General features: G+C 41.6%; 1 protein-coding gene across 5 annotated transcripts in view; it reads left to right on the forward strand.

Moving 5' to 3' along the window:
- sipa1l2a (signal-induced proliferation-associated 1like 2, genome duplicate a) overlaps positions 1-27,017 on the forward strand; it is a 303,115-nt gene that overhangs the window by 114,880 nt on the left and 161,218 nt on the right. For all 5 annotated transcript variants that reach the window (XM_090201691.1, XM_090201693.1, XM_090201694.1 and 2 more), the window contains exons 6-7: positions 16,641-16,774; positions 23,351-23,539. In XM_090201691.1, coding sequence (XP_090057817.1) covers positions 16,641-16,774; positions 23,351-23,539 — 323 coding nt within the window. The remainder of the gene's footprint in view (positions 1-16,640; positions 16,775-23,350; positions 23,540-27,017) is intronic.

Raw genomic sequence — 27,017 nt, forward strand, 5'->3', positions numbered from 1 at the left:
CTCTACCTGTTATTATGGTGTCTGTAGTTCTCTACCTGTTATTATGGTGTCTGTAGTTCTCTACCTGTTATAATGATGTCTGTAGTTCTCTACCTGTTATTATGGTGTCTGTAGTTCTCTACCTGTTATTATGGTGTCTGTAGTTCTCTACCTGTTATTATGGTGTCTGTAGTTCTCTACCTGTTATTATGGTGTCTGTAGTTCTCTACCTGTTATTATGGTGTCTGTAGTTCTCTACCTGTTATTATGGTGTCTGTAGTTCTCTACCTGTTATTATGGTGTCTGTAGTTCTCTACCTGTTATAATGGTGTCTGTAGTTCTCTACCTGTTATAATGGTGTCTGTAGTCCTCCACCTGTTATACTGGTGTCTGTAGTCCTCTACCTGTTATAATGATGTCTGTAGTTCTCTACCTGTTATAATGGTGTCTGTAGTACTCCTGTTATAATGGTGTCTGTAGTACTCTACCTGTTATACTGGTGTCTGTAGTTCTCTACCTGTTATAATGGTGTCTGTAGTTCTCTACCTGTTATAATGGTGTCTGTAGTCCTCCACCTGTTATACTGGTGTCTGTAGTTCTCTACCTGTTATAATGATGTCTGTAGTTCTCTACCTGTTATAACGGTGTCTGTAGTCCTCCACCTGTTATAATAATGTCTGTAGTTCTCTACCTGTTATAATGATGTCTGTAGTTCTCTACCTGTTGTAATGGTGTCTGTAGTTCTCTACCTGTTATAATGATGTCTGTAGTCCTCCACCTGTTATAATGATGTCTGTAGTTCTCTACCTGTTATAATGGTGTCTGTAGTTCTCTACCTGTTATAATGGTGTCTGTAGTTCTCTACCTGTTATAATGATGTCTGTAGTCCTCCACCTGTTATAATGATGTCTGTAGTTCTCTACCTGTTATAATGGTGTCTGTAGTTCTCTACCTGTTATAATGGTGTCTGTAGTCCTCCACCTGTTATAATGATGTCTGTAGTTCTCTACCTGTTATTATGGTGTCTGTAGTTCTCTACCTGTTATTATGGTGTCTGTAGTTCTCTACCTGTTATAATGATGTCTGTAGTTCTCTACCTGTTATTATGGTGTCTGTAGTTCTCTACCTGTTATTATGGTGTCTGTAGTTCTCTACCTGTTATTATGGTGTCTGTAGTTCTCTACCTGTTATTATGGTGTCTGTAGTTCTCTACCTGTTATTATGGTGTCTGTAGTTCTCTACCTGTTATTATGGTGTCTGTAGTTCTCTACCTGTTATTATGGTGTCTGTAGTTCTCTACCTGTTATTATGGTGTCTGTAGTTCTCTACCTGTTATAATGGTGTCTGTAGTTCTCTACCTGTTATAATGGTGTCTGTAGTCCTCCACCTGTTATACTGGTGTCTGTAGTCCTCTACCTGTTATAATGGTGTCTGTAGTTCTCTACCTGTTATAATGGTGTCTGTAGTACTCCTGTTATAATGGTGTCTGTAGTACTCTACCTGTTATACTGGTGTCTGTAGTTCTCTACCTGTTATAATGGTGTCTGTAGTTCTCTACCTGTTATAATGGTGTCTGTAGTCCTCCACCTGTTATACTGGTGTCTGTAGTTCTCTACCTGTTATAATGGTGTCTGTAGTTCTCTACCTGTTATAATGGTGTCTGTAGTACTCCTGTTATAATGGTGTCTGTAGTACTCTACCTGTTATTATGGTGTCTGTAGTTCTCTACCTGTTATAATGGTGTCTGTAGTCCTCTTCCTTTTATAATGGTGTCTGTAGTTCCCCTGTTATAATGGTGTCTGTAGTTCTCTACCTGTTATAATGGTGTCTGTAGTACTCTACCTGTTATAATGGTGTCTGTAGTCCTCTACATGTTATAATGGTGTCTGTAGTTCTCTACCTGTTATTATGGTTTCTGTAGTTCCCCTGTTATAATGGTGTCTTTAGTTCTCTACCTGTTATTGTGGTGTCTGTAGTTCTCTACCTGTTATAATGGTGTCTGTAGTCCTCCACCTGTTATAATGGTGTCTGTACTTCTCTACCTGTTATAATGGTGTCTGTAGTTCTCTACCTGTTATAATGGTGTCTGTACTTCTCTTCCTGTTATAATGGTGTCTGTAGTCCTCCACCTGTTATAATGGTGTCTGTTCTTCTCTACCTGTTATAATGGTGTCTGTAGTTCTCTACCTGTTATAATGGTGTCTGTAGTACTCCTGTTATAATGGTGTCTGTAGTCCTCCACCTGTTATAATAGTGTCTGTAGTCCTCTACCTGTTTTAATGGTGTCTGTAGTTCTCTACCTGTTATAATGGTGTCTGTAGTACTCCTGTTATAATAGTGTCTGTAGTCCTCTACCTGTTATAATGGTGTCTGTAGTTCTCTACCTGTTATACTGGTGTCTGTAGTCCTCCACCTGTTATAATGGTGTCTGTACTTCTCTACCTGTTATAATGGTGTCTGTAGTTCTCTACCTGTTATAATGGTGTCTGTAGTCCTCTACCTGTTATAATGATGTCTGTAGTTCTCTAACTGTTATTATGGTGTCTGTAGTTCTCTACCTGTTATTATGGTGTCTGTAGTTCTCTACCTGTTATAATGGTGTCTGTAGTCCTCCACCTGTTATAATGGTGTCTGTAGTTCTCTACCTGTTATAATGATGTCTGTAGTTCTCTAACTGTTATTATGGTGTCTGTAGTTCTCTACCTGTTATAATGATGTCTGTAGTCCTCCACCTGTTATAATGATGTCTGTAGTTCTCTACCTGTTGTAATGGTGTCTGTAGTTCTCTACCTGTTATAATGATGTCTGTAGTCCTCCACCTGTTATAATGATGTCTGTAGTTCTCTACCTGTTATAATGGTGTCTGTAGTTCTCTACCTGTTATAATGGTGTCTGTAGTTCTCTACCTGTTATAATGATGTCTGTAGTCCTCCACCTGTTATAATGATGTCTGTAGTTCTCTACCTGTTATAATGGTGTCTGTAGTCCTCCACCTGTTATAATGGTGTCTGTAGTCCTCCACCTGTTATAATGATGTCTGTAGTTCTCTACCTGTTATTATGGTGTCTGTAGTTCTCTACCTGTTATTATGGTGTCTGTAGTTCTCTACCTGTTATAATGATGTCTGTAGTTCTCTACCTGTTATTATGGTGTCTGTAGTTCTCTACCTGTTATTATGGTGTCTGTAGTTCTCTACCTGTTATTATGGTGTCTGTAGTTCTCTACCTGTTATTATGGTGTCTGTAGTTCTCTACCTGTTATTATGGTGTCTGTAGTTCTCTACCTGTTATTATGGTGTCTGTAGTTCTCTACCTGTTATTATGGTGTCTGTAGTTCTCTACCTGTTATAATGGTGTCTGTAGTTCTCTACCTGTTATAATGGTGTCTGTAGTCCTCCACCTGTTATACTGGTGTCTGTAGTCCTCTACCTGTTATAATGATGTCTGTAGTTCTCTACCTGTTATAATGGTGTCTGTAGTACTCCTGTTATAATGGTGTCTGTAGTACTCTACCTGTTATACTGGTGTCTGTAGTTCTCTACCTGTTATAATGGTGTCTGTAGTTCTCTACCTGTTATAATGGTGTCTGTAGTCCTCCACCTGTTATACTGGTGTCTGTAGTCCTCTACCTGTTATAATGGTGTCTGTAGTTCTCTACCTGTTATAATGGTGTCTGTAGTACTCCTGTTATAATGGTGTCTGTAGTACTCTACCTGTTATAATGGTGTCTGTAGTTCTCTACCTGTTATTATGGTGTCTGTAGTTCTCTACCTGTTATAATGGTGTCTGTAGTCCTCTACCTTTTATAATAGTGTCTGTAGTTCCCCTGTTATAATGGTGTCTGTAGTTCTCTACCTGTTATAATGGTGTCTGTAGTTCTGTACCTGTTATAATGGTGTCTGTAGTACTCTACCTGTTATAATGGTGTCTGTAGTCCTCTACCTGTTATAATGGTGTCTGTAGTTCTCTACCTGTTATTATGGTTTCTGTAGTTCCCCTGTTATAATGGTGTCTTTAGTTCTCTACCTGTTATTATGGTGTCTGTAGTTCTCTACCTGTTATAATGGTGTCTGTAGTCCTCCACCTGTTATAATGGTGTCTGTACTTCTCTACCTGTTATAATGGTGTCTGTAGTTCTCTACCTGTTATAATGGTGTCTGTACTTCTCTACCTGTTATAATGGTGTCTGTAGTCCTCCACCTGTTATAATGGTGTCTGTTCTTCTCTACCTGTTATAATGGTGTCTGTAGTTCTCTACCTGTTATAATGGTGTCTGTAGTACTCCTGTTATAATGGTGTCTGTAGTCCTCCACCTGTTATAATAGTGTCTGTAGTCCTCTACCTGTTTTAATGGTGTCTGTAGTTCTCTACCTGTTATAATGGTGTCTGTAGTACTCCTGTTATAATAGTGTCTGTAGTCCTCTACCTGTTATAATGGTGTCTGTAGTTCTCTACCTGTTATACTGGTGTCTGTAGTCCTCCACCTGTTATAATGGTGTCTGTACTTCTCTACCTGTTATAATGGTGTCTGTAGTTCTCTACCTGTTATAATGGTGTCTGTAGTCCTCTACCTGTTATAATGATGTCTGTAGTTCTCTAACTGTTATTATGGTGTCTGTAGTTCTCTACCTGTTATTATGGTGTCTGTAGTTCTCTACCTGTTATAATGGTGTCTGTAGTCCTCCACCTGTTATAATGGTGTCTGTAGTTCTCTACCTGTTGTAATGATGTCTGTAGTTCTCTACCTGTTATTATGGTGTCTGTAGTTCTCTACCTGTTATAATGATGTCTGTAGTCCTCCACCTGTTATAATGATGTCTGTAGTTCTCTAACTGTTATTATGGTGTCTGTAGTTCTCTACCTGTTATAATGATGTCTGTAGTTCTCTAACTGTTATTATGGTGTCTGTAGTTCTCTACCTGTTATTATGGTGTCTGTAGTTCTCTACCTGTTATAATGGTGTCTGTAGTTCTCTACCTGTTATAATGATGTCTGTAGTTCCCTACCTGTTATAATGATGTCTGTAGTTCTCTAACTGTTATTATGGTGTCTGTAGTTCTCTACCTGTAATAATGATGTCTGTAGTCCTCCACCTGTTATAATGATGTCTGTAGTTCTCTAACTGTTATTATGGTGTCTGTAGTTCTCTACCTGTTATTATGGTGTCTGTAGTTCTCTACCTGTTATAATGATGTCTGTATTCCTCCACCTGTTATAATGATGTCTGTAGTTCTCTACCTGTTATTATGCTGTCTGTAGTTCTCTACCTGTTAAATGGTGTCTGTAGTTCTCTACCTGTTATAATGATGTCTGTAGTCCTCCACCTGTTATAATGATGTCTGTAGTTCTCTACCTGTTATTATGGTGTCTGTAGTTCTCTACCTGTTATAATGGTGTCTGTAGTTCTCTACCTGTTATAATGATGTCTGTAGTTCTCTACCTGTTATAACGGTGTCTGTAGTCCTCCACCTGTTATAATGATGTCTGTAGTTCTCTACCTGTTATAATGATGTCTGTAGTTCTCTACCTGTTGTAACGGTGTCTGTAGTTCTCTACCTGTTATAATGATGTCTGTAGTCCTCCACCTGTTATAATGATGTCTGTAGTTCTCTACCTGTTATAATGGTGTCTGTAGTTCTCTACCTGTTATAATGGTGTCTGTAGTTCTCTACCTGTTATAATGATGTCTGTAGTCCTCCACCTGTTATAATGATGTCTGTAGTTCTCTACCTGTTATAATGGTGTCTGTAGTTCTCTACCTGTTATAATGGTGTCTGTAGTCCTCCACCTGTTATAATGATGTCTGTAGTTCTCTACCTGTTATTATGGTGTCTGTAGTTCTCTACCTGTTATTATGGTGTCTGTAGTTCTCTACCTGTTATAATGATGTCTGTAGTTCTCTACCTGTTATTATGGTGTCTGTAGTTCTCTACCTGTTATTATGGTGTCTGTAGTTCTCTACCTGTTATTATGGTGTCTGTAGTTCTCTACCTGTTATTATGGTGTCTGTAGTTCTCTACCTGTTATTATGGTGTCTGTAGTTCTCTACCTGTTATTATGGTGTCTGTAGTTCTCTACCTGTTATTATGGTGTCTGTAGTTCTCTACCTGTTATTATGGTGTCTGTAGTTCTCTACCTGTTATAATGGTGTCTGTAGTTCTCTACCTGTTATAATGGTGTCTGTAGTTCTCTACCTGTTGTAATGGTGTCTGTAGTCCTCCACCTGTTATAATGGTGTCTGTAGTCCTCTACCTGTTATAATGGTGTCTGTAGTTCTCTACCTGTTATAATGATGTCTGTAGTCCTCCACCTGTTATAATGATGTCTGTAGTTCTCTACCTGTTATAATGGTGTCTGTAGTTCTCTACCTGTTATAATGGTGTCTGTAGTCCTCCACCTGTTATAATGATGTCTGTAGTTCTCTACCTGTTATTATGGTGTCTGTAGTTCTCTACCTGTTATTATGGTGTCTGTAGTTCGCTACCTGTTATAATGATGTCTGTAGTTCCCTACCTGTTATAATGATGTCTGTAGTTCTCTAACTGTTATTATGGTGTCTGTAGTTCTCTACCTGTAATAATGATGTCTGTAGTCCTCCACCTGTTATAATGATGTCTGTAGTTCTCTAACTGTTATTATGGTGTCTGTAGTTCTCTACCTGTTATTATGGTGTCTGTAGTTCTCTACCTGTTATAATGATGTCTGTATTCCTCCACCTGTTATAATGATGTCTGTAGTTCTCTACCTGTTATTATGCTGTCTGTAGTTCTCTACCTGTTAAATGGTGTCTGTAGTTCTCTACCTGTTATAATGATGTCTGTAGTCCTCCACCTGTTATAATGATGTCTGTAGTTCTCTACCTGTTATTATGGTGTCTGTAGTTCTCTACCTGTTATAATGGTGTCTGTAGTTCTCTACCTGTTATAATGATGTCTGTAGTTCTCTACCTGTTATAACGGTGTCTGTAGTCCTCCACCTGTTATAATGATGTCTGTAGTTCTCTACCTGTTATAATGATGTCTGTAGTTCTCTACCTGTTGTAACGGTGTCTGTAGTTCTCTACCTGTTATAATGATGTCTGTAGTCCTCCACCTGTTATAATGATGTCTGTAGTTCTCTACCTGTTATAATGGTGTCTGTAGTTCTCTACCTGTTATAATGGTGTCTGTAGTTCTCTACCTGTTATAATGATGTCTGTAGTCCTCCACCTGTTATAATGATGTCTGTAGTTCTCTACCTGTTATAATGGTGTCTGTAGTTCTCTACCTGTTGTAATGGTGTCTGTAGTCCTCCACCTGTTATAATGGTGTCTGTAGTCCTCTACCTGTTATAATGGTGTCTGTAGTTCTCTACCTGTTATAATGATGTCTGTAGTCCTCCACCTGTTATAATGATGTCTGTAGTTCTCTACCTGTTATAATGGTGTCTGTAGTTCTCTACCTGTTATAATGGTGTCTGTAGTCCTCCACCTGTTATAATGATGTCTGTAGTTCTCTACCTGTTATTATGGTGTCTGTAGTTCTCTACCTGTTATTATGGTGTCTGTAGTTCGCTACCTGTTATAATGATGTCTGTAGTTCTCTACCTGTTATTATGGTGTCTGTAGTTCTCTACCTGTTATTATGGTGTCTGTAGTTCTCTACCTGTTATAATGGTGTCTGTAGTTCTCTACCTGTTATAATGGTGTCTGTAGTTCTCTACCTGTTATAATGATGTCTGTAGTCCTCCACCTGTTATAATGATGTCTGTAGTTCTCTACCTGTTATAATGGTGTCTGTAGTTCTCTACCTGTTATAATGGTGTCTGTAGTCCTCCACCTGTTATAATGATGTCTGTAGTTCTCTACCTGTTATTATGGTGTCTGTAGTTCTCTACCTGTTATTATGGTGTCTGTAGTTCTCTACCTGTTATAATGATGTCTGTAGTTCTCTACCTGTTATTATGGTGTCTGTAGTTCTCTACCTGTTATTATGGTGTCTGTAGTTCTCTACCTGTTATTATGGTGTCTGTAGTTCTCTACCTGTTATTATGGTGTCTGTAGTTCTCTACCTGTTATTATGGTGTCTGTAGTTCTCTACCTGTTATTATGGTGTCTGTAGTTCTCTACCTGTTATTATGGTGTCTGTAGTTCTCTAGCTGTTATTATGGTGTCTGTAGTTCTCTAGCTGTTATAATGGTGTCTGTAGTTCTCTACCTGTTGTAATGGTGTCTGTAGTCCTCCACCTGTTATAATGGTGTCTGTAGTCCTCTACCTGTTATAATGGTGTCTGTAGTTCTCTACCTGTTATAATGATGTCTGTAGTCCTCCACCTGTTATAATGATGTCTGTAGTTCTCTACCTGTTATAATGGTGTCTGTAGTTCTCTACCTGTTATAATGGTGTCTGTAGTCCTCCACCTGTTATAATGATGTCTGTAGTTCTCTACCTGTTATTATGGTGTCTGTAGTTCTCTACCTGTTATTATGGTGTCTGTAGTTCGCTACCTGTTATAATGATGTCTGTAGTTCCCTACCTGTTATAATGATGTCTGTAGTCCTCCACCTGTTATAATGATGTCTGTAGTTCTCTACCTGTTATTATGGTGTCTGTAGTTCTCTACCTGTTATTATGGTGTCTGTAGTTCGCTACCTGTTATAATGATGTCTGTAGTTCCCTACCTGTTATAATGATGTCTGTAGTTCTCTAACTGTTATTATGGTGTCTGTAGTTCTCTACCTGTAATAATGATGTCTGTAGTCCTCCACCTGTTATAATGATGTCTGTAGTTCTCTAACTGTTATTATGGTGTCTGTAGTTCTCTACCTGTTATTATGGTGTCTGTAGTTCTCTACCTGTTATAATGATGTCTGTATTCCTCCACCTGTTATAATGATGTCTGTAGTTCTCTACCTGTTATTATGCTGTCTGTAGTTCTCTACCTGTTAAATGGTGTCTGTAGTTCTCTACCTGTTATAATGATGTCTGTAGTCCTCCACCTGTTATAATGATGTCTGTAGTTCTCTACCTGTTATTATGGTGTCTGTAGTTCTCTACCTGTTATAATGGTGTCTGTAGTTCTCTACCTGTTATAATGATGTCTGTAGTTCTCTACCTGTTATAACGGTGTCTGTAGTCCTCCACCTGTTATAATGATGTCTGTAGTTCTCTACCTGTTATAATGATGTCTGTAGTTCTCTACCTGTTGTAACGGTGTCTGTAGTTCTCTACCTGTTATAATGATGTCTGTAGTCCTCCACCTGTTATAATGATGTCTGTAGTTCTCTACCTGTTATAATGGTGTCTGTAGTTCTCTACCTGTTATAATGGTGTCTGTAGTTCTCTACCTGTTATAATGATGTCTGTAGTCCTCCACCTGTTATAATGATGTCTGTAGTTCTCTACCTGTTATAATGGTGTCTGTAGTTCTCTACCTGTTGTAATGGTGTCTGTAGTCCTCCACCTGTTATAATGGTGTCTGTAGTCCTCTACCTGTTATAATGGTGTCTGTAGTTCTCTACCTGTTATAATGATGTCTGTAGTCCTCCACCTGTTATAATGATGTCTGTAGTTCTCTACCTGTTATAATGGTGTCTGTAGTTCTCTACCTGTTATAATGGTGTCTGTAGTCCTCCACCTGTTATAATGATGTCTGTAGTTCTCTACCTGTTATTATGGTGTCTGTAGTTCTCTACCTGTTATTATGGTGTCTGTAGTTCGCTACCTGTTATAATGATGTCTGTAGTTCTCTACCTGTTATTATGGTGTCTGTAGTTCTCTACCTGTTATTATGGTGTCTGTAGTTCTCTACCTGTTATAATGGTGTCTGTAGTTCTCTACCTGTTATAATGGTGTCTGTAGTTCTCTACCTGTTATAATGATGTCTGTAGTCCTCCACCTGTTATAATGATGTCTGTAGTTCTCTACCTGTTATAATGGTGTCTGTAGTTCTCTACCTGTTATAATGGTGTCTGTAGTCCTCCACCTGTTATAATGATGTCTGTAGTTCTCTACCTGTTATTATGGTGTCTGTAGTTCTCTACCTGTTATTATGGTGTCTGTAGTTCTCTACCTGTTATAATGATGTCTGTAGTTCTCTACCTGTTATTATGGTGTCTGTAGTTCTCTACCTGTTATTATGGTGTCTGTAGTTCTCTACCTGTTATTATGGTGTCTGTAGTTCTCTACCTGTTATTATGGTGTCTGTAGTTCTCTACCTGTTATTATGGTGTCTGTAGTTCTCTACCTGTTATTATGGTGTCTGTAGTTCTCTACCTGTTATTATGGTGTCTGTAGTTCTCTAGCTGTTATTATGGTGTCTGTAGTTCTCTAGCTGTTATAATGGTGTCTGTAGTTCTCTACCTGTTGTAATGGTGTCTGTAGTCCTCCACCTGTTATAATGGTGTCTGTAGTCCTCTACCTGTTATAATGGTGTCTGTAGTTCTCTACCTGTTATAATGATGTCTGTAGTCCTCCACCTGTTATAATGATGTCTGTAGTTCTCTACCTGTTATAATGGTGTCTGTAGTTCTCTACCTGTTATAATGGTGTCTGTAGTCCTCCACCTGTTATAATGATGTCTGTAGTTCTCTACCTGTTATTATGGTGTCTGTAGTTCTCTACCTGTTATTATGGTGTCTGTAGTTCGCTACCTGTTATAATGATGTCTGTAGTTCCCTACCTGTTATAATGATGTCTGTAGTTCTCTAACTGTTATTATGGTGTCTGTAGTTCTCTACCTGTTATTATGGTGTCTGTAGTTCTCTACCTGTTATAATGATGTCTGTATTCCTCCACCTGTTATAATGATGTCTGTAGTTCTCTACCTGTTATTATGCTGTCTGTAGTTCTCTACCTGTTAAATGGTGTCTGTAGTTCTCTACCTGTTATAATGATGTCTGTAGTCCTCCACCTGTTATAATGATGTCCTTAGTTCTCTACCTGTTATTATGGTGTCTGTAGTTCTCTACCTGTTATAATGGTGTCTGTAGTTCTCTACCTGTTATAATGATGTCTGTAGTTCTCTACCTGTTGTAACGGTGTCTGTAGTTCTCTACCTGTTATAATGATGTCTGTAGTCCTCCACCTGTTATAATGATGTCTGTAGTTCTCTACCTGTTATAATGGTGTCTGTAGTTCTCTACCTGTTATAATGGTGTCTGTAGTTCTCTACCTGTTATAATGATGTCTGTAGTCCTCCACCTGTTATAATGATGTCTGTAGTTCTCTACCTGTTATAATGGTGTCTGTAGTTCTCTACCTGTTGTAATGGTGTCTGTAGTCCTCCACCTGTTATAATGGTGTCTGTAGTCCTCTACCTGTTATAATGGTGTCTGTAGTTCTCTACCTGTTATAATGATGTCTGTAGTCCTCCACCTGTTATAATGATGTCTGTAGTTCTCTACCTGTTATAATGGTGTCTGTAGTTCTCTACCTGTTATAATGGTGTCTGTAGTCCTCCACCTGTTATAATGATGTCTGTAGTTCTCTACCTGTTATTATGGTGTCTGTAGTTCTCTACCTGTTATTATGGTGTCTGTAGTTCGCTACCTGTTATAATGATGTCTGTAGTTCTCTACCTGTTATTATGGTGTCTGTAGTTCTCTACCTGTTATTATGGTGTCTGTAGTTCTCTACCTGTTATAATGGTGTCTGTAGTTCTCTACCTGTTATAATGGTGTCTGTAGTTCTCTACCTGTTATAATGATGTCTGTAGTCCTCCACCTGTTATAATGATGTCTGTAGTTCTCTACCTGTTATAATGGTGTCTGTAGTTCTCTACCTGTTATAATGGTGTCTGTAGTCCTCCACCTGTTATAATGATGTCTGTAGTTCTCTACCTGTTATTATGGTGTCTGTAGTTCTCTACCTGTTATTATGGTGTCTGTAGTTCTCTACCTGTTATAATGATGTCTGTAGTTCTCTACCTGTTATTATGGTGTCTGTAGTTCTCTACCTGTTATTATGGTGTCTGTAGTTCTCTACCTGTTATTATGGTGTCTGTAGTTCTCTACCTGTTATTATGGTGTCTGTAGTTCTCTACCTGTTATTATGGTGTCTGTAGTTCTCTACCTGTTATTATGGTGTCTGTAGTTCTCTACCTGTTATTATGGTGTCTGTAGTTCTCTACCTGTTATTATGGTGTCTGTAGTTCTCTAGCTGTTATAATGGTGTCTGTAGTTCTCTACCTGTTATAATGGTGTCTGTAGTTCTCTACCTGTTGTAATGGTGTCTGTAGTCCTCCACCTGTTATAATGGTGTCTGTAGTCCTCTACCTGTTATAATGGTGTCTGTAGTTCTCTACCTGTTATAATGATGTCTGTAGTCCTCCACCTGTTATAATGATGTCTGTAGTTCTCTACCTGTTATAATGGTGTCTGTAGTTCTCTACCTGTTATAATGGTGTCTGTAGTCCTCCACCTGTTATAATGATGTCTGTAGTTCTCTACCTGTTATTATGGTGTCTGTAGTTCTCTACCTGTTATTATGGTGTCTGTAGTTCGCTACCTGTTATAATGATGTCTGTAGTTCCCTACCTGTTATAATGATGTCTGTAGTTCTCTAACTGTTATTATGGTGTCTGTAGTTCTCTACCTGTAATAATGATGTCTGTAGTCCTCCACCTGTTATAATGATGTCTGTAGTTCTCTAACTGTTATTATGGTGTCTGTAGTTCTCTACCTGTTATTATGGTGTCTGTAGTTCTCTACCTGTTATAATGATGTCTGTATTCCTCCACCTGTTATAATGATGTCTGTAGTTCTCTACCTGTTATTATGCTGTCTGTAGTTCTCTACCTGTTAAATGGTGTCTGTAGTTCTCTACCTGTTATAATGATGTCTGTAGTCCTCCACCTGTTATAATGATGTCCTTAGTTCTCTACCTGTTATTATGGTGTCTGTAGTTCTCTACCTGTTATAATGGTGTCTGTAGTTCTCTACCTGTTATAATGATGTCTGTAGTTCTCTACCTGTTATAACGGTGTCTGTAGTCCTCCACCTGTTATAATGATGTCTGTAGTTCTCTACCTGTTATAATGATGTCTGTAGTTCTCTACCTGTTGTAACGGTGTCTGTAGTTCTCTACCTGTTATAATGATGTCTGTAGTCCTCCACCTGTTATAATGATGTCTGTAGTTCTCTACCTGTTATAATGGTGTCTGTAGTTCTCTACCTGTTATAATGGTGTCTGTAGTTCTCTACCTGTTATAATGATGTCTGTAGTCCTCCACCTGTTATAATGATGTCTGTAGTTCTCTACCTGTTATAATGGTGTCTGTAGTTCTCTACCTGTTGTAATGGTGTCTGTAGTCCTCCACCTGTTATAATGGTGTCTGTAGTCCTCTACCTGTTATAATGGTGTCTGTAGTTCTCTACCTGTTATAATGATGTCTGTAGTCCTCCACCTGTTATAATGATGTCTGTAGTTCTCTACCTGTTATAATGGTGTCTGTAGTTCTCTACCTGTTATAATGGTGTCTGTAGTCCTCCACCTGTTATAATGATGTCTGTAGTTCTCTACCTGTTATTATGGTGTCTGTAGTTCTCTACCTGTTATTATGGTGTCTGTAGTTCGCTACCTGTTATAATGATGTCTGTAGTTCTCTACCTGTTATTATGGTGTCTGTAGTTCGCTACCTGTTATTATGGTGTCTGTAGTTCTCTACCTGTTATTATGGTGTCTGTAGTTCTCTACCTGTTATTATGGTGTCTGTAGTTCTCTACCTGTTATTATGGTGTCTGTAGTTCTCTACCTGTTATTATGGTGTCTGTAGTTCTCTACCTGTTATTATGGTGTCTGTAGTTCTCTACCTGTTATTATGGTGTCTGTAGTTCTCTACCTGTTATAATGGTGTCTGTAGTTCTCTACCTGTTATAATGGTGTCTGTAGTTCTCTACCTGTTGTAATGGTGTCTGTAGTCCTCCACCTGTTATAATGGTGTCTGTAGTCCTCTACCTGTTATAATGGTGTCTGTAGTTCTCTACCTGTTATAATGATGTCTGTAGTCCTCCACCTGTTATAATGATGTCTGTAGTTCTCTACCTGTTATAATGGTGTCTGTAGTTCTCTACCTGTTATAATGGTGTCTGTAGTCCTCCACCTGTTATAATGATGTCTGTAGTTCTCTACCTGTTATAATGGTGTCTGTAGTTCTCTACCTGTTATAATGGTGTCTGTAGTCCTCCACCTGTTATAATGATGTCTGTAGTTCTCTACCTGTTATTATGGTGTCTGTAGTTCTCTACCTGTTATTATGGTGTCTGTAGTTCTCTACCTGTTATTATGGTGTCTGTAGTTCTCTACCTGTTAATATGGTGTCTGTAGTTCTCTACCTGTTATTATGGTGTCTGTAGTACTCCACCTGTTATATTTAGCAGTCTTATGGTTTGGGTATAGAAACTGTTCAGAAGCGTGTTGGGTATCAGACTTGATGCACCAGTACTGCTGGTTGTGCGGAAGCAGAGAGAACAGTCTATGGCTTGGCTTGATCTCTGTCTTACTGACTTCTCTCTGGCTTTGCCGGGGGTTATGGTCTGTTTCATTATAACACTGCTGTGTGGTGTGCTCCTGTTCGACTCCCCCCTCCTCTCCTCTGCATGACATCACTATATTATTTCACACCTCTATTGTAAGAGAAGGGAGAGAGAATAAATCACCTGAGAGAGAGTACATCTGAATGTGCATCCTCATTGTTCTCCCAGATATCTAGATAGTACAGCACACTATGCTACCATCCTCATTGTTCTCCCAGATATCTAGATAGTATAGCAGACTATGCTACCATCCTCATTGTTCTCCCAGATATCTAGATAGTACAGCAGACTATGCTACTATCCTCATTGTTCTCCCAGATATCTAGATAGTACAGCAGACTATGCTACCATCCTCATTGTTCTCCCATATATCTAGATAGGACAGCAGACTATGCTACCATCCTCATTGTTCTCCCATATATCTAGATAGTACAGCAGAATTGTTTTTTTTTCTGTCAGAATCTAAAGATGGTAGTTTTATAGTGTATGAACAAAGACAAGATCACATGGTGAAAGGCTCCACTCTAGAGGCTTTGGCCGCCTTTCCTTCCAGTTCTCTGCTGCCAATGACTGGAACGAACTGCAAAAATCACTGAAGCTGGAGACTCACATCTCCCTCACTAGCTTTAAGCACCAGCTGTCAGAGCAGCACACAGATCACTGCACCTGTATATAGCCCATCTGTAAACAGACCATCTATCTACCTACCTCATCCCCATACTGGTATTTATTTATTTCTCTCTACTTGCACCCCAGTATCTCTACTTGCACATTCATCTTCTGCACATCTACCATTCCAGTGTTTAATTGCTAACCCTAACCCTAACCCTATTTATTGCTTTAACTCCCTTATCTTACCTCATTTGCACTCACTGTATATAGACTTTTTTTTTCTACTGTATTATTGACTGTATGTTTGTTTACTCCATGTGTAACTCTGTGTTGTTGTTTGTGTCGAATTGCTATGCTTTATCTTGGCCAGGTCGCAGTTGTAAATAAGAACTTGTTCTCAACTAGCCTACCTGGTTAAATAAAGGTGGAAATAAAAATAAAAATAAACAGCCATTACCGTTTAACCCAGTGAACTATTAGCATTTAGACCAGATAGCCATTACCAATTATCCCAGCTAACCATTAGCGTTTAGCCCAGAGAACATTAACGTTTAGCCCAGATAACCATTAGCGTTTAGCCCAGATAACCATTAGCGTTTAGCCCAGATAACCATTAGCGTTTAGCCCAGATAACCATTAGCGTTTAGCCCAGATAACCATTAGCGTTTAGCCCAGATAACCATTAGCGTTTAGCCCAGAGAACATTAACGTTTAGCCCAGATAACCATTAGCGTTTAGCCCAGATAACCATTAGCGTTTATCCCAGATAACCATTAGCGTTTAGCCCAGAGAACATTAACGTTTATCCCAGATAACCATTAGCGTTTAGCCCAGATAACCATTAGCGTTTAGCCCAGATAACCATTAGCGTTTATCCCAGATAACCATTAGCGTTTATCCCAGATAATCATTAGCGTTTAGCCCAGATAACCATTAGCGTTTATCCCAGATAATCATTTATTTTTTAGATATTTTTTTTATATTAAACTCTCCCCCAACCCCTTTTCAGAGGACAAATATATTTTTTTCAAAGCTTTTCTGCTACATATTAATACATTTTACAAATACATTTTACATTTACATTTTGCATACATGGTACTTTTGTATTTTTATATATATAATTGGGCAGTGAACCATTAGCATTTAGCCAAGCTAACCATTACCATCTATACACAATGAAAAGGAATAATTAATTTGATATTCAATGAAAGGCTGCCAATTTTAAAACGATAGTTTTAATAAATAATGCCGACATTAAATGGGGTTCTGTTTTTGGGTTATGGCGGTGGTTTGTGTTACCATCTCTCTCTCTCTCTGTGTGTGTGTGTGTGTGTGTGTGTGTGTGTGTGTGTGTGTGTGTGTGTATTAGCATAACCCTGTGTGTGTGAACATTAGCATTAGCATAACCCTGTGTGTGTGTGTGTGTGTGTGAACATTAGCATTAGCATAACCCTGTGTGTGTGGCGCTATTTGTCTGGGCATGTAAAAAGTCAGTTTGTCTGATTGTTCATGTCTGGCCTCTCCTCTCCTGTCCTGCAGAACACCAGAACTACTTTGGAGTGGACGAGAACCTGGGTCCAGTAGCAGTCAGCATCAGGAGAGAGAAGCTGGATGAAGGGAAGGAGAAGGAATGGATGCAGTATAACTACCGGGTCACCTTCAGGACCAGTCAGGTAAAAAAACAAAACAGGGGATTGGAGGAAAGGTGGGGGAGGGAGGAAGAGTTGAGAGAGAGAGATATTTCTATTGAATTGGTGTACCATCACAGCAGCAAGATTTGTGACCTGTTGCCGCAAGAAAAGGGCAACCAGTGAAGAACAAACACAATTGTAAATACAACCCATATTTATGTTTATTTATTTTCCCTTTTTTATTTCAACTATTTGTGACCGACCGCCTCGATTCGGTCTTGTGTTTTTGACATTGGATAGAAGTAGAGACTCAGAGCTAGAAAATTGTATATACTCTACAGTTGAGGATCAATGGAAAGTAATTCTGCTTTGAAAGTTTCTAAACCTGTAACCCCACTTTTGTGAAAATGGTCCTTGAATGTTTTGGTACACCTACTAGAGAGCTCTTCTTTGTCGACACCCATTCAGCATCGTTCACACCCTCTTAGCCTTTAGCCCCACCCATCTCTTTAAGGATTCACATGTGAGGCCATGTGGTAAACATTCACTATATCAAATAAAGACACGCTATATCATTTAAACACACTATATCAAATAAACACACTATATCAAATAAACACACTATATCAAATAAACACACTATATCAAATACACACACTATATCAAATAAACACACTATATCAAATAAACACACGCTATATCAAATAAACACACGCTATATCTAAGTTTATTTGTCACATGCACAGAATACAGAAGGTGTAAATGGTATAGTGATAGTACTTGCATAGTAGCAATATCAAAAACAGAAAGTGTCCAGATAAAAATATTGAATAAATATTAAATGATACCCAGACACATTGATGGAAGTGCTATAACCACCTCTCACCCACATTTAGCTAAGTGGATGGGTTACTACTGTCTAGACTTTTTATGCCTCCTGGGTCGTATACAGTGTACCTCACTGAGTTCCCTGAATTCCTATCGGACCTTGTAGTCATGGCAGATAATATTTTAGTTTTTGGTGATTTTAATATTCACATGGAAAAGTCCACAGACCCACTCCGAAAGGCTTTCGGAGCCATCATCGACTCAGTGAGTTTTGTCCAACATGTCTCTGGACCTACTCACTGTCACAGTCATACTCTGGACCTAGTTTTGTCCCATGGAATAAATGTTGTGGATCTTTAATGCTTTTCATCATAATCCTGGACTATCGGACCACCATTTTATTACGTTTGCAATTGCAACAAAAAATCTGCTCAGACCCCAACCAAGGATCATCAAAAGTTGTGCTATAAATTCTCAGACAACCCAAAGATTCCTTGATGCCCTTCCAGACTCCCTCCACCTATCCAAGGACGTCAGAGTACAAAAATCAGTTAACCACCTAACCGAGGAACTCAATTTAACCTTGTACCCTAGATGCAGTTGCACCCCTAAAAACTAAAAACATTTGTCATAAGAAACTAGCTCCCTGGTATACAGAAAATACCCGAGCCCTGAAGCAAGCTTCCAGATAATACCCGAGCCCTGAAGCAAGCTTCCGGAAAATACCCGAGCCCTGAAGCAAGCTTCCAGAAAATACCCGAGCCCTGAAGCAAGCTTCCAGAAAATACCCGAGCCCTGTAGCAAGCTTCCAGAAAATACCCGAGCCCTGAAGCAAGCTTCCAGAAAATACCCGAGCCCTGAAGCAAGCTTCCAGAAAATACCCGAGCCCTGAAGCAAGCTTCCAGAAAATACCCGAGCCCTGAAGCAAGCTTCCAGAAAATACCCGAGCCCTGAAGCAAGCTTCCAGAAAATACCCGAGCCCTGAAGCAAGCTTCCAGATAATTGGAAGGGAAATGGCGCCACAACTGGAGGTCTTCCGACTAGCTTGGAAAGACAGTAACGTGCCGTATCAAAGATACTCACTGCTGCTCCATCATCCTATTTTTACAACTTAATTGAGGAAAATAAGAACAATCCAAAATGTATTTTTGATACTTTCGCTAAGCTAACTAAAAAGCAACATTCCCCAAGACAGGATGGCTTTCACTTCAGCAGTGATGAATTCATTATCTTCTTAGGTGAAAAGATCATGATCATTAGAAAGCAAATTACGGACTCCTCTTTAAATCTGCGTATTCCTCCAAAGCTCAGTTGTCCTGAGTCTGAAAAACTCTGCCATGACCTAGGATCAAGGTAGACACTCAAGTGTTTTAGTACTATATCTCTTAACACAATGATGAAAATAATCATGGCCTCTAAACCTTCAAGCTGCATACTGGACCCTTTTCCAACTAAACTACTGAAAGAGCTGCTTCCTGTGCTTGGCCCTTCTATGTTGAACATAATAAATGACTCTCTATCCACCGGATGTTTACCAAACTCACTAAAAGTGGCAGTAATAAAGCCTCTCTTGAAAAAGCCAAACCTTGACCCAGAAAAATATAAAAAACTATCGGCCTATATCGAATCTCCCATTCCTCTCAAAATGTTTTGAAAAAGCTGTTGCGCAGCAACTTACTGCCTTCCTAAAGACAAAGTATCCAAATAGGGGAGGCAGGTAGCCTAGTAGTTAGAGCATTGGGCTAGTTACTGAAAGGTTGCAGGATCGGATCCCCGAGCTGACAAGGTAAAAATCTGTCATTCTGCTCCTGAACAAGGCAGTTAACCCACTGTTCCCCGTTAGGTATTGAAAATAAGAATTTGTTCTTGACTGACTTGCCTAGTTAAGTAAAGGTAAAATCAAAATGCTTCAGCCTGGTTTTAGACCCCATCATAGCACTGAGACTACACTTGTGAATGTGGTAAATTACCTTTTAATGGCATCATACCGAGGCTCTGCATCTGTCCTCGTGCTCCTAGACCTTAGTGCTGCTATACCATCGATCACCACATTCTTTTGGAGAGATTGGAAACCCAAATTGGTCTACACGGACAAGTTCTGGCCTGGTTTAGATCTTATCTGTCGGAAAGATATCAGTTTGCTAGCAAGCTGACAGTCATTTTTATTTCAAGTTAAAGCATACTGTGTGACAACATGAGAAACTTATATTTGGAAAAGGTTGCATGGATGAACAGTTCACGGCAGACTGGAACCATTTAACTCCGTTTTGTTTGTAGCTACACCTTGTTTAGCCAGCGTTGTGTCAAGTCACTCCTTAGTAGAAAGTAGCCCATCACTTTTTCCTACTGATCTGTCAGTTACACCTGCTACATTCAGGACATCAATGTTGCTGAGAAAAGTATCTTTCAAAAACAGTGAGTCAGTTAGTTAGTCAGTAAACCAGTCACCCAGTCAGTCAGCCAGTCAGTCAGTCAGCTAGTCAGTCAGTCAGCCAGTTGGTCAGTCAGTCAACCAGTCGGTCAGAAAGTCAGCCAGTTGGTCAGCCGGTCAGCCAGTCAGTCAGCCAGTTGGTCAGCCAGTTGGTCAGTCAGCCAGCTAGTCAGCCAGTCAGTCAGTCAGCCAGTCAGCCAGCCAGTCAGTCAGCCAGTCAGCCAGTTGGTCAGTCAGCCAGCCAGTCAGTCAGCTAGTTGGTAAGCCATTCAGCCAGTCGGTCAGTCAGTCAGCCAGCCAGTCAGTCAGCCAGTTGGTCAGCCAGTCAGCCAGTTGGTCAGCCAGCCAGCCAGTTGGTCAGCCAGTCAGCCAGTCGGTCAGCCAGTCAGCCAGTCGGTTAGCCAGTCAGCCAGTTGGTCAGCCAGTCAGTCAGCCAGCCAGCCAGATGGTCAGCCAGCCAGCCAGCCAGTCAGTCAGCCAGTCAGACAGTCGGTTAGCCAGTCAGCTAGCCAGCCAGCCAGCCAGCCAGTCAGTCAGTTGGTCAGTCATTCAGTCAGCCAGTCATCCAGCCATTCAGCCAGTCAGTCATCCAGTCAGTCAGCCAGTCAGCTAATTTGTTAGTCATCCAGCCAGTCAGCCAGTCATCCAGCCAGTCAGCCAGTCAGTGAGCCTGTCAGCCAGTTAGTTAGTCAGCCAGCCAGTCAGCCAGGCAGCCAGTCAGTCAGTCAGTCAGTCAGCCAGTAAGCCAGCCAGTAAGCCAGTCGGCCAGTTAGCCAGTCAGTCAGCCAGTCAGTCGGCCAGTTGGGCAGTCAGCCAGTCAGCCAGTCAGCCAGTCAGCCAGTCAGCTAGCCAGCCAGCCAGCCAGCCAGTCAGTCAGCCAGTCACACACACAGACAGACTCAGCTGTCAGTGAATGACTCTAGGGGGTCTGCTCTCTGAATAATGAAGGTGAAACAGATGCAGGAGAGGGTTGTATCGGGGGGGGGGGGGGGTGGGTGGGGGGGTGTCACTGATATTAAATGTCAGTCCTGGTTTGAAGCGTAACCTTTTCTCCATATTTCAACTAAATGGGTCACGCCAGCCCTCTCCTCTCGGTCACAGAGACAAGGTTAAATCCCCTGCTCAGTCACTGATGGCAATGGTGTATCTGCACTGCAGTGAACAATCTCTCTCTCTCTCTCTCTCTCTCAAACACACACACACACACACACACACACACACACACACACTACCCTACTACACTTCACTCTGAAAATATTTTTTACAATAATGAAGTGAAAGAAAACATCAATTCAAATAACATTGTCTGACTTCCAGATTCACTCACAGCGGGACTTTGACTGGCAGTGGTGGAAGGATGGAGAGGGTGGAGGGGTGGAGGGATGGAGGGGTGGAGGGATGGAGAGGGTGGAGGGATGGAGAGGCTGGAGGGGTGGAGGGCTGGAGAGGCTGGAGGGGTGGAGGGATGGAGAGGCTGGAGGGGTGGAGAGGCTGGAGGGGTGGAGGGATGGAGAGGCTGGAGGGGTGGAGGGATGGAGAGGCTGGAGGGGTGGAGAGGCTGGAGGGGTGGAGGGATGGAGAGGCTGGAGGGATGGAGAGGCTGGAGGGGTGGAGAGGCTGGAGGGGTGGAGGGGTGGAGGGATGGAGAGGCTGGAGGGGTGGAGAGGCTGGAGGGGTGGAGGGATGGAGGGATGGAGAGGCTGGAGGGGTGGAGGGATGGAGTGGCTGGAGGGGTGGAGAGGCTGGAGGGGTGGAGGGATGGAGAGGCTGGAGGGGTGGAGGGATGGAGAGGCTGGAGGGGTGGAGAGGCTGGAGGGGTGGAGGGATGGAGTGGCTGGAGGGGTGGAGAGGCTGGAGGGGTGGAAGGATGGAGAGGCTGGAGGGGTGGAGGGATGGAGAGGCTGGAGGGGTGGAGAGGCTGGAGGGGTGGAGGGATGGAGTGGCTGGAGGGGTGGAGAGGCTGGAGGGGTGGAAGGATGGAGAGGCTGGAGGGGTGGAGGGATGGAGAGGCTGGAGGGGTGGAGAGGCTGGAGGGATGGAGAAACTGGAGGGGTGGAGGGATGGAGAGGCTGGAGGGGTGGAAGGATGGAGAGGGGGGAGGGATGGAGAGGCTGGAGGGCTGGAGGGGTGGAGAGGCTGGAGGGGTGGAGAGGCTGGAGGGGTGGAGTGATGGAGAGGCTGGCGGGGTGGAGGGATGGAGAGGCTGCAGGGGTGGAGAGGCTGGAGGGGTGGAGGGATGGAGAGGCTGGAGGGGTGGAGAGGCTGGAGGGGTGGAGGGATGGAGAGGCTGGAGGGGTGGAGGGATGGAGAGGCTGGAGGGGTGGAGAGGCTGGAGGGGTGGAGGGATGGAGACGCTGGAGGGGTGGAGGGATGGAGAGGCTGGAGGGGTGGAGAGGCTGGAGGGGTGGAGGGATGGAGAGGCTGGAGGGGTGGAGGGGTGGAGAGGCTGGAGGGGTGGAGGGATGGAGAGGCTGGAGGGGTGGAGGGATGGAGAGACTGGAGGGGTGGAGGGATGGAGAGGCTGGAGGGGTGGAGGGGTGGAGAGGCTGGAGGGGTGGAGGGGTGGAGAGGCTGGAGGGGTGGAGGGATGGAGAGGCTGGAGGGGTGGAGGGATGGAGAGGCTGGAGGGGTGGAGGGATGGAGAGACTGGAGGGGTGGAGGGATGGAGAGGCTGGAGGGGTGGAGGGATGGAGAGGCTGGAGGGGTGGAGGGATGGAGAGGCTGGAGGGGTGGAGGGATGGAGAGGCTGGAGGGGTGGAGGGGGTAGTGGTGCAGGGGCCTAAACCCTCATTATCACACTCTCTCTCAATTCAATTCAATCAAATTCATTAGACTTTATTTACATGGCAAGTTAAATTACTTACATTGTCAAAGTATACAACAACAAAAACTCTCTCTCTCTCTCTCTCTCTCTCTCTCTCTCTACCCCTCTCAATTCAATTCAAGGGGCTTTATTGGCATGGGAAACATATGTTAACATTGTCAAAGCAAGTGAGGTGGATAATATACAAAAGTGAAATAGACAACAAAAATGAACAGTAGACATTACACTCACAGAAGTTCCAAAAGAATAAAGACATTACAAATATCATATTATGTATATTATCTCTCTCTCTCTACCTCTGTCTCTCTCTACTTCTGTCTCTCTCTACCTCTCTCTACCTCCCTCTGTCTCGGGCTCTGTCTGTATCTTTCTCTCTCTCTCACCCTCTCTCTACCTCTCTCTCTACCTCTCTCTCTACCTCTCTGTCTGTATCTTTCTTTCTCTCTCCCTCTCTCCCTCTCTCTCTCCCTCCCTCTCTCTCTCTCTCTCTCTCTCTCTCTCTCTCTCTCTCTCTCTCTATATCCATCCCTCCCAGTTAACAACCCTACGTGGTGCAATCCTGGAGGATGCAGTCCCCTCCACGGCGAGACATGGTACAGCCCGAGGCCTACCTCTAAAAGAGGTTCTGGAATATGTGATGCCTGAACTCAACATCCATTGTCTCCGTCTGGCCCTCAACTCCCCCAAGGTCCCCGAGCAGCTCCTCAAACTGGATGAACAAGGGGTGAGTACTAGGGGTAAGGGATAGAGAGAGACAGTGTATTGTAGGGTTGGGCTACATGTAGACATGGCTGGAGTATAGACCAGTGTCTCCGTCTGGCCCTCAACTCCCCCAAGGTCCCCGAGCAGCTCCTGAAACTGGATGAACAGGGGGTGAGTACTAGGGGTAGGGGATAGGTTTGTGATGTTTGTTCTCTGGTGTTGTGATGTCTGTTCTCTGGTGTTGTGATGTTTGTACTCTGGTGTTGTGATGTTTGTTCTCTGGTGTTCTCTGGTGTTGTGATGTTTGTTCTCTGGTGTTCTCTGGTGTTGTGATGTTTGTTCTCTGGTGTTCTCTGGTGTTGTGATGTTTGTTCTCTGGTGTTGTGATGTTTGTTTTCTGGTGTTGTGATGTTTGTTATTTAGTGTTATGATGTTTGTTCTCTGGGGTTGTGATGTTTGTTCTCTGGGGTTGTGATGTTTGTTCTCTGGTGTTGTGATGTTTGTTCTCTGGTGTTGTGATGTTTGTTCTCTGGTGTTGTGATGTTTGTTCTCTGGTGTTGTGATGTTTGTTCTCTGGTGTTGTGATGTTTGTTCTCTCGTGTTGTGATGTTTGTTCTCTGGGGTTGTGATGTTTGTTCTTTAGTGTTGTGATGTTTGTACTCTGATGTTGTGATGTTTGTTCTCTATGTTGTGATGTTTGTTCTCTATGTTGTGATGTTTGTTCTTTAGTGTTCAGATGTTTGTTCTATTGTGTTGTGATGTTTGTTCTCTATGTTGTGATGTTTGTTCTCTGGGGTTTTGATGTTTGTTCTTTAGTATTCAGATGCTTGTTCTCTGGTGTGGTGATGTTTGTTCTCTGTGGTTGTGATGTTTGTTCTCTGGGGTTGTGATGTTTGTTCCTTAATGTTCAGAAGTTTGTTCTCTGGTTTTGTGATGTTTGTTCTCTGGTGTTGTGATGATTGTTTTCTGGGGTTGTGATGTTTGTTCTTTAGTGTTGTGATGTTTGTTCTCTGATGTTGTGATGTTTGTTCTCTATGTTGTGATGTTTGTTCTTTAGTGTTCAGATGTTTGTTCTATGGTGTTGTGATGTTTGTTCTCTGGTGTTGTGATGTTTGTTCTCTGGTGTTGTGATGTTTGTTCTCTGGGGTTGTGATGTTTGTTCTTTAGTGTTGTGATGTTTGTTCTCTGATGTTGTGATGTTTGTTCTTTAGCGTTCAGATGTTTGTTCTCTGGTGTTGTGATGTTTGTTCTCTGGGGTTGTGATGTTTGTTCTTTAGTGTTGTGATGTTTGTTCTCTGATGTTGTGATGTTTGTTCTCTATGTTGTGATGTTTGTTCTCTATGTTGTGATGTTTGTTCTTTAGTGTTCAGATGTTTGTTCTCTGGTGTTGTGATGTTTGTTCTCTGGGGTTGTGATGTTTGTTCTTTAGTGTTGTGACGTTTGTTCTCTGATGTTCTGATGTTTGTTCTCTATGTTGTGATGTTTGTTCTCTGGTGTTGTGATGATTGTTCTCTGGGGTTGTGATGTTTGTTCTTTAGTGTTGTGATGTTTGTTCTCTGATGTTGTGATGTTTGTTCTCTATGTTGTGATGTTTGTTCTTTAGTGTTCAGATGTTTGTTCTATGGTGTTGTGATGTTTGTTCTCTGGTGTTGTGATGTTTGTTCTCTGGTGTTGTGATGTTTGTTCTCTGGGGTTGTGATGTTTGTTCTTTAGTGTTGTGATGTTTGTTCTCTGATGTTGTGATGTTTGTTCTTTAGTGTTCAGATGTTTGTTCTCTGGTGTTGTGATGTTTGTTCTCTGGGGTTGTGATGTTTGTTCTTTAGTGTTGTGATGTTTGTTCTCTGATGTTGTGATGTTTGTTCTCTATGTTGTGATGTTTGTTCTCTATGTTGTGATGTTTGTTCTTTAGTGTTCAGATGTTTGTTCTATGGTGTTGTGATGTTTGTTCTCTGATGTTGTGATGTTTGTTCTTTAGTGTTCAGATGTTTGTTCTCTGGTGTTGTGATGTTTGTTCTCTGGGGTTGTGATGTTTGTTCTTTAGTGTTGTGACGTTTGTTCTCTGATGTTGTGATGTTTGTTCTCTATGTTGTGATGTTTGTTCTCTATGTTGTGATGTTTGTTCTTTAGTGTTGAGATGTTTGTTCTATTGTGTTGTGATGTTTGTTCTCTGGTGTTGTGATGTTTGTTCTCTGGGGTTGTGATGTTTGTTCTTTAGTATTCAGATGCTTGTTCTCTGGTGTGGTGATGTTTGTTCTCTGGGGTTGTGATGTTTGTTCTCTGGGGTTGTGATGTTTGTTCTCCGTGGTTGTGATGTTTGTTCTCTGGGGTTGTGATGTTTCTTCCTTAGTGTTCAGAAGTTTGTTCTCTGGTTTTGTGATGTTTTGTTCTCTGGTGTTGTGATGATTGTTCTCTGGGGTTGTGATGTTTGTTCTTTAGTGTTGTGATGTTTGTTCTCTGATGTTGTGATGTTTGTTCTTTAGTGTTCAGATGTTTGTTCTATGGTGTTGTGATGTTTGTTCTCTGGTGTTGTGATGTTTGTTCTCTGGTGTTGTTATGTTTGTTCTCTGGGGTTGTGATGTTTGTTCTTTAGTGTTGTGATGTTTGTTCTCTGATGTTGTGATGTTTGTTCTTTAGTGTTCAGATGTTTGTTCTCTGGTGTTGTGATGTTTGTTCTCTGGTGTTGTGATGTTTGTTCTCTATGTTGTGATGTTTGTTCTTTAGTGTTGTGATGTTTGTTCTCTGGGGTTCAGATGTTTGTTCTCTGGTGTTGTGATGTTTGTTCTCTGGTGTTGTGATGTTTGTTCTCTGGTGTTGTGATGTTTGTTCTCTATGTTGTGATGTTTGTTCTTTAGTGTTCAGATGTTTGTTCTCTGGTGTTGTGATGTTTGTTCTCTGAGGTTGTGATGTTTGTTCTCTGGTGTTGTTATGTTTGTTCTCTGGGGTTGTGATGTTTGTTCTCTGGTGTTGTGATGTTTGTTCTCTATGTTGTGATGTTTGTTCTTTAGTGTTGTGATGTCTGTTCTCTGGTGTTGTGATGTTTGTTCTCTGGGGTTCAGATGTTTGTTCTCTGGTGTTGTGATGTTTGTTCTCGGTTGTTGTGATGTTTGTTCTCCGGGGTTGTGATGATTGTTCTCTACATTGTGATGTTTGTTCTCTGGGGTTGTGATGTTTGTCCTCTGGGGTTCAGATGTTTGTTCTCTGGTGTTGTGATGTTTGTTCTCGGTTGTTGTGATGTTTGTTCTCCGGGGTTGTGATGATTGTTCTTTAGTGTTGTGATGTCTGTCCTCTGGTGTCGTGATGTTTGTTCTCTGGTTTTGTGTGATTTTGTACAGGTTGTGAGTCGTATCCCCGCTGGATCATAACAGAATGTTATAGATGTAGACATTGTCTAGATTTATGTTTGTTCTTGAAGTTGATTATTTTTTTTTGCCTGCTTTTCCACATTTGTATTTTTTGATAGATACTATTTGGGAAGAAGTTGACTCCATCTCTCATAATAG

The sequence above is a fragment of the Oncorhynchus mykiss genome, chromosome 16 (genome assembly GCF_057628025.1).
Source record: "Oncorhynchus mykiss isolate SJ-2025 chromosome 16, ASM5762802v1, whole genome shotgun sequence".
In the NCBI taxonomy this organism is placed as follows: Eukaryota; Metazoa; Chordata; class Actinopteri; order Salmoniformes; family Salmonidae; genus Oncorhynchus; species Oncorhynchus mykiss.